This window comes from Sceloporus occidentalis, unplaced genomic scaffold, assembly GCF_023333645.1.
Source record: "Sceloporus occidentalis isolate IW3139 unplaced genomic scaffold, rSceOcc1.0.p SCAF_129, whole genome shotgun sequence".
In the NCBI taxonomy this organism is placed as follows: Eukaryota; Metazoa; Chordata; class Lepidosauria; order Squamata; family Phrynosomatidae; genus Sceloporus; species Sceloporus occidentalis.
The window spans coordinates 184675-199425 of NW_028317109.1; the positions used below are offsets into that span (position 1 = coordinate 184675).

Genomic DNA, 14751 nt, shown 5'->3' on the forward strand with positions numbered 1-14751 from the left:
ACGTCTTGTGCATCTGTCTATACTGTAGATATATTAGAAATGACCTAATCGCTTGCATTGATTCCGACACTGCCACCTCTTTGCTGATGTCACGAGATACAAACTATCCAACTTTTTTTTTTGTTTGTTTTTAAGAGGAAACCTGTTTTACAAGGACAACACTTCTTATATCTGTATGAGGGCAGTTAGGCTGCTAGACCGACCCGTTTTTTTCCTTTTCTTTTGGAACGTGGAATGTTCGCGCTGGTTTTTGGAGAATCTTTATTCCCTGGTCTTGTTCAGACTGTTCTTCCAGATGTTTAACATGTCCTTTATTTTTCAGGTAATAAAAATAAAAAGCGTATCTGTTACGTTAAGCATTTGTACAGATCATACTCCTGTTTCGCTTATATGTTTGCGCCAATATGCTGGAACCGGCATATGGTTATGGAGCTTAATAGAGATTTTTTTTTTTTACCCAGAATGCTCCACTTCTGGAGCTTTACCTACTGTGCTGTGGAGCATGTTGGTGACATGCAAATACTTATTTCTGTCAATGACATCGTTATGCACCATCTAAAAGGAACGATAATAAAGTAAATTTGCTCCACCATTTAACTATTTCCGTTCTGTTTTTTTGTGTGTAAAATGTTTTGGGTTGTTTTTTTTTACATCTTTACCTGCCTCTGCATCTAAACTAAATATCTCCAAAACAATTAAACTGACTGTCAAAAGAAAAGCACAAACTATAGGCAGTCCGATGAGCTAAAGCTATGATAAAAGGTGTGATGGCTTCATTCCTTCACCTTGGTGTAATAGGATAGAGATTAATGGGGAGGAATGATCATGCAGGTACTGAGAACAATTTTTGTTTATTACTAGTATCAGAAAAAAAAGTTTTGAGAGTTTTTCCATAACGTTTTCAGGCAGCTGCATATCAGCCATTTGTTTGAGTTCTCTTCCTAACCTACTAAACAAACTCCCTGATTCCTTATCAGGCTACCCGTGGCAAATAATAGAATGGATCAGTCTTAATCGACCAGTCAGACACTTTGATTTAATTAGTCTATGGAGGATAGACTTTATTAGCGTTGCCATAAAGCATCGGATCAGTGTGGTGTTTGGGTCACTTTGCCGGCTCAAAGTATCACATGACTGACAACAATGGTGGCCTCGATGCCTGCAGATAAAGGGAATTTATTGGAACAGAATTAGGTAAAATTAGGTTTTTGTCAATTGGGACTGACATTATTACTGTATACAGCGCTGGGGGGGGTTATATTACTGTATATAGTGGTGGGGGGTGTATATTACTGTATACAGCACTGGGGGGTGTATACTCAAGGGGAAGAGTATTCTTTACATGAGATTCCCTTTAATAAATGAAATAAGGCGTTTAGAACAATTTATTTTATAAAACAGCTTCTTTGTAACTATTTTTGCTGTAGAAATGTTGCAATTATCGCCCCCCGCATTATTTCTGCGCGTTGTATATTGATGGCAAACACAGAAAGGGTTAATGATGCCTTTGCGCGGTCCCGCGCATGGACGCAGTAGCGCGCACGCAGCCTGCGCTGTGTTTGTGGTGACGTCACGATCTCGTTCGGACTCGCGAGCGCGGATCCCGAATGGCGGCGCAGAGAGGGGAGTTCAAACCCAACGAAGGCTTCTCCTGTCTGCGAGCCTGAGGCAGCTCTCTCCTCGGAGCGAAACATGAAGCGGATGAAGGCCGCCAAAGCCCCCGCGGCCGAGGAACAAGAGGTTCAGCAGCAGCCGGACCTGGCCGATGTAGAAGGTGGGTGAGAGTTGCAGACGCCGCCCGGGGGGAGGGGGTCCTGTCAGCCAACCCCGGTACCCAAACAAAGCCCCTTCTCACAACACACAGCAGCTGTTACCTCATAGGGCGACACTACCCTCCCGAACCTGCAGCTATTACCCCCCCCCGAGGGCAGGACTAGTTCCTTAACCTGCTGCTAGTACCCCCTGATCCGCACGTATTGCACCCCACCAGAGGCACGGTCTTTCCCCCCCCCCCATAACCTGCAGCCGGTACCCCCAAAAGGAAGTAACCCCCTAATCTGCACCTATTAAGAGAGCGCGCTGATGATACCCCTAAAGGGCAGGACTAGCCCCCAATCTGTAACTATTACACCTCACAGATGGCAGGGCTGGCCCCTTAACCTGAGGCTGGTACCCCCAAATGGCAGGACTAACCCCCCATATTCTGTACCCGTTATACCCCTAGAGGGCACGATTATCTTAACCTGCTGCTGATAAACATCAACATTGCAAGACAAGCCCGTTAACCTGCAGCTGTTACACCCTGAGAGGCCTGGGCGACCCCTTAACCTATACCCCGGCTGCTTTAATGTGTAGCCGGCACCCGACTGCATATCAAGAACCCCCCCCTTACAAAGATATTGGGGACCCCCCTTTTCTATTGCCCGCTGCCTTTGAGCTTTTTAAGGGTGCGCTGGTCCCGCTGCTGTCATTCAGTGTCGCACAGTGCTGAGTATGTGCTGGATACTCAATCCCACCCATGCAATGGATTATAAACACTACCGTCCAAAAGTTTGGGGTAACAAGTTTCCTTGTTTTTGAAAGAAAAGCACGTTTTGTCCATTAAAATAACATGAAAGGATGAGAAATCCAGCGCAGACGGGGTTAATGTTGTAAATGACTATTGTAGCTCGAAACGGCTGATTTTTAAATGGAATCTATAGGCGTACAGAGGCCCTTTATCACTCCCATCACTCCTGTGTTCCAATGGCCCTTTATCACTCCCATCGCTCCTGTGTTCCAATGGCCCTTTATCACTCCCATCACTCCTGTGTTCCAATGGCCCTTTATCACTCCCATCACTCCTGTGTTCCAATGGCCCTTTATCACTCCCATCACTCCTGTGTTCCAATGGCCCTTTATCACTCCCATCACTCCTGTGTTCCAAATGGCCCTTTATCACTCCCATCACTCCTGTGTTCCAATGGCCCTTTATCACTCCCATCACTCCTGTGTTCCAGTGGCCCTTTATCACTCCCATCGCTCCTGTGTTCCAATGGCCCTTTATCACTCCCATCACTCCTGTGTTCCAGTGGCCCTTTATCACTCCCATCACTCCTGTGTTCCAGTGACCCTTTATCACTCCCATCACTCCTGTGTTCCAGTGGCCCTTTATCACTCCCATCACTCCTGTGTTCCAGTGACCCTTTATCACTCCCATCACTCCTGTGTTCCAGTGGCCCTTTATCACTCCCATCACTCCTGTGTCCAGTGGCACGTTGTTTTCTCTGATCCAAGTGTAAAAGGCTAATTGATGGTTAGAAACCCTTTTGTAATTATCTTACAGCTAGAAATTCCCTTGTTTTCCATGAAAGCAGCTGAGTGACCCCAAACTTTTAAATTGTTGGGTAGGTTTGTATATCCGCACACGCCGTCTGATTGTGTGCTTTGGTTATTGCCGTGATTAGGCGGTGTGTTGTTTCCAGTTGAATGTGTTAAACATATTTACTACAGTGTGTAATATTTTACTATACGTCACGGCTAATTTGTAGTTTAAAGCCTCTCTTGCAATAATAACGATGTAAAAAAGGGTGATGATTTGTGCAAAGCTTTCCAAAACCTCAAACCATAGCCTATAATCAGTAGTAGTAGTAATTTTATTATTGTTAGTATTATTAGTAGTAGTCATCGTATTAGTAGTAGTAGCCGGCGTCATAGTAATACTATTAGTAGTAGTGATACTATTGGTAGTAGTAGTAGCGGTCGTCGTAGTAGTGATACTATTAGTAGTAGTAGTGATACTATTAGTAGTAGTAGGGGTCATCGTAGTAGTGATACTATTAGTAGTAGTAGTAGTGATACTATTAGTAGTAGTAGGGGTCGTCGTAGTAGTGATACTATTAGTAGTAGTAGGGGTCGTCGTAATAGTGATACTATTAGTAGTAGTGATACTATTAGTAGTAGTAGGGGTCGTCGTAATAGTGATACTATTAGTAGTAGTGATACTATTAGTTGTAGTAGGGGTCGTCGTCGTAGTGATACTATTAGAAGTAGTAGTAGTGATACTATTAGAAGTAGTAGTAGTGATATTATTATTTGAGCAGTGGCTGTGTTCATGATTTGTGTCAGCATTTGCTTTACAATCTGGTACAGGAGCTCAGAGGTCTCTGGCGTGATCTTAAAAATTTTTTCCTCCCCACTGCCACCACCAGCTGTTTATCGGAATGACATAACCCATAAAACACTCAGCACTGCAGGGGTAGTGGAAATGGATACGTTGTGTCCTCTGGAGCTGCCTCCATCTATACGTTTAACCTACAGGAGTCTGTGTGCGAAAGATAAAATGCTTCGGCCTCCGGACTCATAAACAATGATAGATTTACCCTTTAAAAAGATGGCGCGGGGACATATAGTACATACGTACATAGTGTTACGTACATTGATGTCGCACGCAGCGGTGTTGCGTTATTTCGCGAATTTATAGATAAAAAGCAAAATCAAATTTACCGCATAGTAATTTTTTTTTTTTGAAGGTGCAGTTCCATTTAGACGTTTACCCTCCCCCGCCATGGTGAATGAGCCTTAGCAGATTTTTCTTCCGATTCTTTAGATGGAATGGTTAATCGTATTGAAACATGAACTTTATGATGCCTTTTCAGTTTCTATGGCAACAAACTATCAGTACTTCCCTAAAGGTCACAAAAGTGTCTTTTTTATTATTTATTTATTTATTTATAAGTTTGTTGGCGGGAGATCAGGGTTTCCGGTTGTGTTTGTGAAGGTCGGTATTATAAGGACGGCAGGGCTTCTTGGATCCTTAATTTTTGCTCACTCTTGTCCCTTCTGTACGATCTCTCATCCTTATATATATGCTCTCCTATCCGTTTCCCAGAATGCACCTTGAGATTTACCATGATCTCTGGTAGGCCGTTCCATGTTGTCTCATTTTGTGCAAGAGAGCCCACTGTCCGGCTACACTGTAGCTGAGTTCTTTACAGGGGTGGGGGTCAAATAAATGGGGCAAAACAATGCAAATCCAGGTCAAGGTGTCAATGTTTGGGGTAGCGACAGGTCCTGTGGGTATGAAATAGAAAAGGTACTGTTTTTTTTTTCTTTCATATTGTCCTCAAATGCTGCTTTATGGACAGTTTTTACCCGTTTGCTTCTGCTGTTTAATTTCTGGTCCTCTGGTACACACATCATTCTCTTTCTAAAAATAAAAACAATAATAATTGTTTATTCCTCCCCAGATTCTTCTGCAAAAGCACTTGTCAGTTTGAAAGGTAAGAAACTCTTCCGTCCGGTCTCTGTGCTTTTGTCTTCACTCGGTCTCATCCGGTCGCCGTGTTGCTGGCGCACACCTTTGATATAGGTGGCGGTGGTATAGGAGTAGGCGCCAGCTGATTTGCTCCGTACATTTACTAGCATAGTATATAGTATATAGATAGTATACAGATTTAACTGCACGCCTTATTCATGATGATAGCTTCACTCTTATAAACGAATGGGGTGCGTTAGGAAAGGGCCCAGCGGACATCGGGGAGGTTAAAATCTGATGTCATGAACAGGGAAAGGCATCTCAGCCGTGGTAGTCTCTTTACTAGAGGCATGAACAGGGGGTATCTGGGTCGTGTACCTCCGTCCAAGTGACTGCATAGCGATCTCTTGCTCCGGTATCCCTTACACAAAAGATATAGGGTAGCAGGTCTCCATTCGTACTTTTCACACAATAAAACTTTTTAATATTATTATTTATTATTATATTAAGCAACTGGCAGCTTGGCTAAGAGCCACTACCTTATCCAGTGGGTTTTTTTTTTGTTGTTTTTTTTTTTAAATATTTTATATATTCATGGACCAATTATTATTTGAAATGTGTTTTGTTTGTCTCTAAAGAGGGAAGCTTATCCAATACCTGGAATGAGAAATACATGTCCCCGCAGAAAACGCCCAACTGGAAGGGTAGCCCCAGCCCTGGAACAGAGATGGTGAGTAACAGATTTATACAATGTGATCGCGTGCCGGTCAAACCTAAACGTATCGTATTCTTCATGCGCGCCGCAAACACTTAGCACGGTCTAAAACCAATACCAGACACAGTATACATGCGCAGGGCAAACTCCCCGTCGTTATTTCCATGGAATGCTTAGAATCTTTTTTTGTTTTTTACTTTTCTTCTTTCTTTCTAGCCATACAGGACTTCAAAGCGAAGTCGTTTTTTCTGTGATGACGATGAACGGCCATTAAGTACCAGATCGCCTAAAAGAAATCCCAAAAGTACTCTGCTGCCCCAGGTAGGCGGAATTATTTATCAGCATTTCCAATTACGTTAACCCGCTGCGGCAGCGCGCGATTGCAGTTATAGAGACATCAGATTAGCCGGCTTGTGTTTCTACTTGCCACCCTTGGACTTGTCCTTGTGTCTTAAAAGCCTTTATACATCGCGCATCATAGAAACAAGATCATTCTGTGATACCGTCTGTAAGTTTTACCAAAGACCCTCTAATTACTGAATTTACAAGAGTACTGAAAATTTGAGAAAATGCCCGAGAATCATATAATATTTTTGGATATAAATGTTCCAGGGCTCCAAAAAGATCATGTTAGCGCCTATAATACAATGTTTACCGGCCCCTGGTTTAAGCTTCTGCTGTCTACAGCTAAATCTTATTAGGCGTCAGGTATAAGAATCTGAAGCCGAACCCTTTAGCTGTATTTAGTAAATATTACGATGTGTTTTGTTCTTTCCTGGTTTTTTTCATCTAGAAATCTGCGCCTGCTGTCAATACTCCAGTAAGAAAATCTTCTCAGAAAATCGGCTTCAGGTTACGGAACCTCTTGAAACTTCCCAAAGCACACAAATGGTGTATATACGAGTGGTTTTATTCTAACATTGACAAGTAAGTCACGTAAACAGAGGTCTCTTTTTGCCACGGCCTTTCTGTTTTGCTCGAGGACTTTTGGAGAGAATAATTGCTAAAGATTTCCATCTGTGAAATTACAAAAGCTTGTGTTTCAGTTTAATACGAGCCGTTGACGGCGTAATCCCAATTTCTGCTTTTCTGACAGGCCGTTATTCGAAGGCGATAATGACTTTTGCGTGTGCCTAAAAGAATCCTTCCCGAATCTTAAGACCCGAAAATTAACAAGGGTGGAATGGGGGAAGATAAGACGGCTTATGGGGAAGCCGAGAAGGTATGCCAGCTAAGATCCTTGTATTATTATTTTGACTATGTCTATATTTCAGATAAGGCTTTCAGATCTAATGTAAATACTTAACACGCAGCCTTTATACCTGGGTGAGCCGGTGTCACTTCGGGTTTAATGGCCGTTTAGGCCTAGTTCATGAAAAAGAGAAATCAGAGCCAAGTGAGATCCAACGCTTTCTTTCCTTTCGGAGTTTGGCCCTTCCCTTGTGTTGAGTCAAGTTGATCCTGAACGCAGATCGACAACCATTCCATTTCCGCAGCAACAAGCTAAATGTTCTTGTTGAGACTATATTTCTCAAAATGTGCATCAGAAACATTTATTTGTATATTATTTTATACGTGTAACCCCTTGTTGTCTCATCATGTCTGTTAATGGAAAGTTCCCTAAACCCAGATAGAGTGGGATGATTAGTCTATGACTGTATTAATGGGGGTCTGAGCTGTACAGGACACCACTATTTTGATGTATTTTATTTCTTCAGCCTCAGCTTCTTCTGTTCCATGCCACTTACCCCTCATTTAATCTGTACATTGTTGGTCTTCAGGGGTTGTGTTTGGTACTCATGCTATGATTTGTTTCATTTGTAGATGCTCTGCTGCATTCTTTGAAGAAGAGAGATCGGCGTTAGAACAGAAGCGGCAGAAAATACGGCTTCTGCAGCAGAGGAAGGTAGCCGATGTGTCTCAGTTCAAGGATCTTCCAGAAGAAATCCCCTTGTCCTTGGTGATAGGAACAAAAGTGACAGGTATTTCTCTTAAACAAGCATTAAGTGTCATATCACATAATATCCATTGCAGACGCGTGGAAAAGACCACATGGCTTTGCAAAAATCGAAAATAACTGCGCATTAACACTTAAAACATGAAATATTTTCTTCCAGCTCGATTACGAGGCCAACATGACGGCTTATTCACTGGCCAGATAGACGCGGTAGACACGCAGAACTCAACTTACAGAGTAACGTTCGATAGAAATGGACTTGGGACCCACACCATCCCAGACTATGAAGTTCTCGTAAGTGGCAAAGGCTTTATTTTTATTATTTATTATTTATTTTTTCCCCTATAAAATACTGTATGAAATACTACTACTACTACTACTACTACTACCACTAATAATTCATATAATGGGCTAATTCATAACCGGAAAAATCATGGACTTCGTATGGCTTATGGAGTTATTGTAGCCTGACGGTGCATCAAGACCTACATCGGTTGTTATAAAGGAAAGGCTTTATCTGGCAAAGCATTACCAGCTAGCAAAAACATGGCTGTGTATTTAGGAATAAGAAGAAAAGAACCTGAATATTACTATTTCCATTTGTCATTGCTATACTGGAGTCATTTTCTTCTGCTTGTCCCTTCCCGCTGCTGCTGTTGGCGTAGGTGCTGAATGTAGTGTTTTATTTTTAAACGTGAACAGTCTCTTAAATCTTTTTTGTGCTAGTAGAATTCCTCACAGCAGGACATAGTTCGGGGCCCATGGATCACAGGTGTATGATATCCTGATGAATACCAAAGCCACGCGTTCAGCGTTTACATGAGCGTAGACATGGAAGACGCACGCTCCTTCATTAAATCAGCATCCTGCCATTTCCAGAGCGATGCCTATTGCTAAGCGCCATTGTTGGGTGCAAAACGCGTAAAACGTTCCCCTACTGGGTATCGGGTCCTTTATTGACATATTTGCACAACCTTGTTTGATATTTATATTCTCCGCTGTTATGGCCCCAGGTCTTTTTTCTGATACTCAAGTATTTGCCCCATGTGCCCAACGGTCAGCCGCAACCAGCTTGGGATACTCGGGGTAGATTGCTTTCCTATTTTGTTACAATGTGTTCTCTTTAGTCTCATGCTTTATTTCTCCCTCTTCTTCCACTTCAGAGCAATGAGCCTCATGAAACTATGCCTATAGCAGCCTTTGGACAAAAGCAGCGTCCGTCCCGGATGTTCATGACGCCTCCTCGGTTACATTACCCCCCGACTTTCCAGACACCAATAATGGTAAATAGTGGACGCTACACTGCCTTCCTCACAAAGCCACAAATGATGCTTGATCTGAAAGCCCACAGCGTGATAACATCATGTGCTCTTGTTTTTCTTGGAATTGGAATCTGAAAGCATTTTTGCCAGTTTCATTTTATAATTTCTTTATTTAGGAAAGTGATCCCTTGTTAGGCCAGTCCCCTTGGAAAAGTAAAATATCCAGTACAGACGGTGAGACCATTGGAGGATTCCCAGTGGAATTCCTTGTTCAGGTGGTAAGTGAGACTTCTCCATGAGAGCTTATAAGGAGTGGATGTGTAATATCTAGGGGGGATAATTGCAAAAACATAAGTTCGTCATGTGTTACCCCCGTACCCCTAATACTGCTGAGGAAAGCAATTCTGTATAAGACTGTTCTGAGTGGGGGCTACAAACATTAAGTTGAGCTCGTAGAAACCTACAATGCCAGATAAGAACCACGTGGCCCGTCTACTCCATTCTTTTTTCTTGTTGTAACAACATCAAATTCATTTGATTGTCGGTCTTGTATTCCTAATGGCCTTATGCCTAAACAATTTCCCATATTCATTAAATAAACTAATTGTAATAGTAACATATTAAAATAATGTGAGGTTTTAACCCCTTAAGGACAATGGTCGGTCCCTAAACCCATTGATAACAATGCATTTTGAGCCCGTACATGTACGGGCTTTGTCATTAAGGGGTTAATATATATGTTTATTGCTTCTATGATTATTTCTCTCCTGTTTAAGTTGCTGATTGCCGTTGAAGCCTTTCCTGACCCATTTGCCACCCGTTGAAAGTCTTTCTATATGGCCTATGATTGTTTCACACGTCAGGAAAAGGGAAAGAATACAAGTCTTTCCACATGTGTTGGAATAATGATTTTTTATTTTTTTTTTAATCTCCTTAGACCAGGTTATCAAAGATACTGATGATCAAGAAAGAACACATCAAGCAACTAAGAGATATGAATACAGAAGCTGAAAAGCTAGTAAGTTGTTCTGTTCCTGTGATAGCCGGGTCCACCGCACGACCATCGCTGTGTTTGACTGTTGGTATGATGATCTTATTGTGGAATGCTGTGTTGGCTTTACCCAGATGTAACCGGACCCCTGCCTTCCAAAATCAGTCCACAGAATATTATCCCCAAAGTTTTGGGGATCATCGAGATGCTTGGGGGTTGTTTTGGAAGTGTGAGACGAGCCTTTGCGTTATTTTTGGTCAGCGGTGGTTTTTCTCATTGAAAGTGATAATTTGCGTTTCTTTTTCCACAGAAGTCTTACTCTGCTCCCATTAACATTGAGTTTCAAAGAAGATATGCAACAATCGTCCTTGACTTGGAGCAGCTGAACAAAGATCTTAATAAAGTTCTGCACAAGGTTCAGCAGTTCTGTTATGAGGTGAAACAAATTAATTCCAGATTTCTGGGGATTTTTTTTCTCTTTCATGTAAATTTTATCTAGATTTTTTTATTTTTTTTTAACGTGGTATTTAAATTTGCATTTTTCTAGCTCGCCCCAGAGCAGGGTCTTCAGCCGGCAAACCAGCCAACTAGCATGAAGCAGCGCTGTGAGAAGGAAGCTCAGGAGATGGTCCGTCAGGCAAATACAACGTCCACGGGGCAACTTTGCGTCCAGAACGAGAGTCTTACAGAGTTAATTTCTAGACTCACGGCAATCTTGTTACAGATAAAAGTAAGTCAAACTGTGAGCTGGCTGTACACATGATAGAAATATATATATATATATATTTCACTAATAGAATTAAAGGCATTACATGCTGCTATGGGTCTGTCCAAGTTGCCACATTTAACAGCATTCAACCCTGCAGGTGTTTTCACTGTTATATTTAACAAGGTAATGAATAGATGGATTGTCATTTCACATTATTACTGTTGGAACAGTGAGAGCATATTATTATGCCTTAATATTAATTTAAGAAAAAAGGAAAAAAGCCGGCAGCGGAGGTTATCTGTGCGTATCGTCTTATAATCGAGCTAATACGATAATTAGCGTGATTATTATTTATACCACTAATATACATGATTATAGGAAACATGAAGCATAAAAATAACCCATCCAGGTAAACACCTTTATCACTCCTGTGTTTTATTGGCACTTTATCACTCCCATCACTCCTGTGTCCCAATGGCAATCCAAGTTTAAGTTTAAAAGGCTAATTGATGGTTAAAAATCATTTTGCAATTATGTTACAGCCAGGAATTTCCATTTTTTAGGGACTCCAAACGTTTGAACAGATATATAAAATATAAATTTGTCTTGTGCTAGGATGCTGCGATTATAGTTTCCGCCAAGAGTAAGATAATTATAATAAAGGCTGCGTTATGTTTAGGATTGCGGTGGTAGCGGCATCCGGGCAGTTGTTTATAGGACTTGTGACTAGGAGATGATATGATTAACCGGTCTTTGTCTCCCCTGCAGTGTCTGGCCGAAGGAGGAGACCTTAATTCATTTGAGTTCAAATCTTTAACGGATTCAATAAATGATATAAAGAGCTCAATAAACCCATCCAATATCAGGTGTGTATCCGAGGTTCTGTGTTCATTTTGTGACACGTCTGTCCCAAATTTTTGATTTGAGATGAGTTGTGAAGCTGCGCTTTGTTTTGCTGCCTTGTGGCGTTATTAAAAACTCTTATTCTAATAATGTATTAACTAATCCACTATATGGGCCAAGTTAGCCTTCCTAGCAGAAAGTTCTTGTTTGAATCAGATAATGCTGGCCCAGCCTTTTCTCTTCTGTGTAGTTAATGTTTCATTCCATTCATTCCAAAACATTTACAGAAAATGCCACAAAAGCACACGCTAAAGTTCATTAACAGATTCAGCTACGCTAAAAGCTTTTAAATAGCGGCTCTTACACCTGCGTTGCGGCATTTCAGTGGGAAACGCTGCCGTATTCTCAGCACCAAGTGATGCCTTTATATATCTGTCAGACTTGGGTTTGGTCTCCGCAGTTTGTTTGTTGGCCAGCCCTCTTCTTTCATAGTGAATAGACCCCAATAAACCAAGAGTACCATCTCCGCACTCGTGATTTAATGCCTTTAAACATCAACATTTGTTCTGTTTCTTCTTCAGCTGTTTTCAGAATAATGTTGAGATCCATGTTGCGCACATTCAGAGCGGACTCAGTCAGATGGGGAACCTTCACGCATTCGCCGCTAATAATACAAACCGGGACTGAAACATCTCCGTGAAAACGCAGCAGTATGCCTAAGGGGGAACAGAACGAAGGAAAAGCAGCTTGTCTTGTATCAAGGGATCCATTTTTCTTTCTTCCATTAACCTATAGGTCTGCTGCCAAGACTCTGTAGATACTCTGACAACATGCAAGTGACACGTGAGGTCATCTGTCCCTTCCACGTTCATCCACAAACACGCGTGATACAGCTTCCCCGTCACCCTTCCATTTAGCAGATCTAGGCCTGCTTTTCCAGTTGGATTCTGGTTCTTAATAACCCTAAAGATCCACAGACCTGGGGTGTGAGGACTTTATGCAGAATATATCTACAAACCCCCCAGTTGGACTATGGTTGCTCTGAGTACTTTGAACTGTAAGGACAGGATATAATTACCTCTCGGGGCATTGTGGACAAACCCGTCTCTTGGTGAGAGCTCTTGGGACAAGCTGGTACCAGTCAGCAGCCCCGACAAAGGCCAAGCAAAGTGTAAAGCATTGGAAATACCTTAAAAGCAAATACTTTTTTTTATTTTTTATTTTAATTTTTTTTCCTTGCTTATTTTGGACCGCCACCAAACAGCTTTTTGCGGATTTTAAGGTGTTCACCTTGTGAAAAAAATGTGTATTGGGTTGTTTAATATAGGTGATGAAGATTAATTATAATAAAACAGTTTGACACTTTGTTTTAGAAGAAATCTGCTTTAATGTTCAATATTCTGTTTGTATTGGAGGTCTATAGGTTGACCTAAAAACGTGAGACTTAAATCATAATTTTCTTTTTTGGATAAGATAAAGAAGGTATTGGTAAGGAAGTATATGTGTTTTGTTTTTTCTCCTTTAAAATAACCGCTATGGTATGTTACTTTACTGACAGGGTGGTAGATCAGTAGAATAGCCTCTTTGCAGAAGTGGTAGAGGCTAATACAGGGAGGGAATTTAAACAAGCATGGAATAAGGATATGGATTCTGAATCTAAGGTCGGAGTTTTTATGGTAGGAGAAAAGGGCTGAATGGGTCTGATCTGCCGGCAAATTCTGTGCTTCTTAATTCAGCCGGAGCCGTTTAGCAGATAAAACCCGCTATATGCCGCTGCAGTTGTCCTTGCTGCCCTTGGCGAGCTCAGCTAATTCCTCGTGAAACAGAGATGGCAGATGGGTGCCGCAGCGCCGCGCGATGCGTTAAAGGCTTCCAGATCTCCTCGGTAAACAAACAACATCATCTCACCATTTGTTCCCACAGAACCTAATAACTGGGGATCTGCTCCATTATCATAGTGAATAGTAAAAATATATAGAACTGCCCCTGGGAATGAAGCGAACCCATCCTACCCTGGCATACCATACATATCTTTCCTACACTTCTATATTCTTCCACTAGACCATGGTGGTATGTGGGGGGTGAACCTAAATAAATTACAAACACTGGAAACGTGAGATCAAGCGCCGATTGGGCCACCCTATGTCTGGAAGGACAGTTAACGCTTTCTGTGTAAGAACACACTTGGCCGGTCAGCTGGATGGCAGCTTGTGTGATGGATGTAAAGGATCTATAGGTCTGCACCCCGCGCCTAAACCAGCATAGAGTGTGTCGGCAGATAAGAACCATTCGCCAATTTCGCTGAATATTTCCCTTTGTCCCTGGCCATAGGTCTGCTTAACCATGTTGTATGGGGTGTTAGTGATACACATCACAAGCCCGGGACCCTGTATCATTCAGTCAGTATTATAGAATTGGTGCGACCGGCGCGGATATCCAGCATCCTGACTGCTTGGAGGGCCATGAGGGCCCGGGCAGGAATGGTTTGTACAATAGATGTACTTACACTGACTTAACCATGCATTATGGAGGGCCAGCTCGGCCCTTCTCACTGGAGGTGAGGAGATGTGTTATTGCCACCTGCAAAGATAAGGTTTAGTAAATAAGCTCAAGAGATCTGCAAGGGGTTGGGTTTTCTCTGCGAAACAAGCACCCGTCATACAGCTCTGCGGAATACGAGGGCGCTTTAAAAAATAAATAAGTGAGTTGAAATGTATTCACAAAAAACAGTGACATTTCCTACAGACTCATGACTGGGAGATCCATCGAGGTCTGATAACCAAACTCAGCTTCACTCCAATGTTCAATATTAGATGGAAATCCTGCAAAATATGTGTTATGGTAAGTGCTACTTGGGAAGTGAATGGGGCAATACACCGCCATGGCTCTCTGTCTACATTCCTATTGGGCAATCGAGACCCTGCAAAGCAAATTAGCATCTGGTGGTTATTTACTTTCAATAGTTTTTTTTATTTAAAGAAATTTGAGTGGTGGATAAGTGGAACAGCCTCCCAACAGAAGTTGTAGAGGCTAATACA

At 42.0% G+C, this 14751-nt stretch overlaps 1 protein-coding gene across 1 annotated transcript; it reads left to right on the top strand.

Annotated features, from left to right (window-relative positions):
* The first annotated feature begins 1692 nt into the window (after positions 1-1692).
* On the top strand, positions 1693-12400 carry LOC149281642 (protein lin-9 homolog). The gene is made up of 15 exons (XM_089499084.1): positions 1693-1774; positions 5229-5261; positions 5875-5966; positions 6168-6272; positions 6745-6878; positions 7048-7173; positions 7776-7933; positions 8069-8202; positions 9072-9191; positions 9347-9448; positions 10108-10188; positions 10472-10597; positions 10709-10891; positions 11639-11736; positions 12295-12400. The coding sequence occupies exons 1-15, from the start codon at positions 1693-1695 to the stop codon at positions 12398-12400; spliced, it is 1680 nt and encodes a 559-aa protein (XP_089355210.1).
* Positions 12401-14751: the final 2351 nt, after the last annotated feature.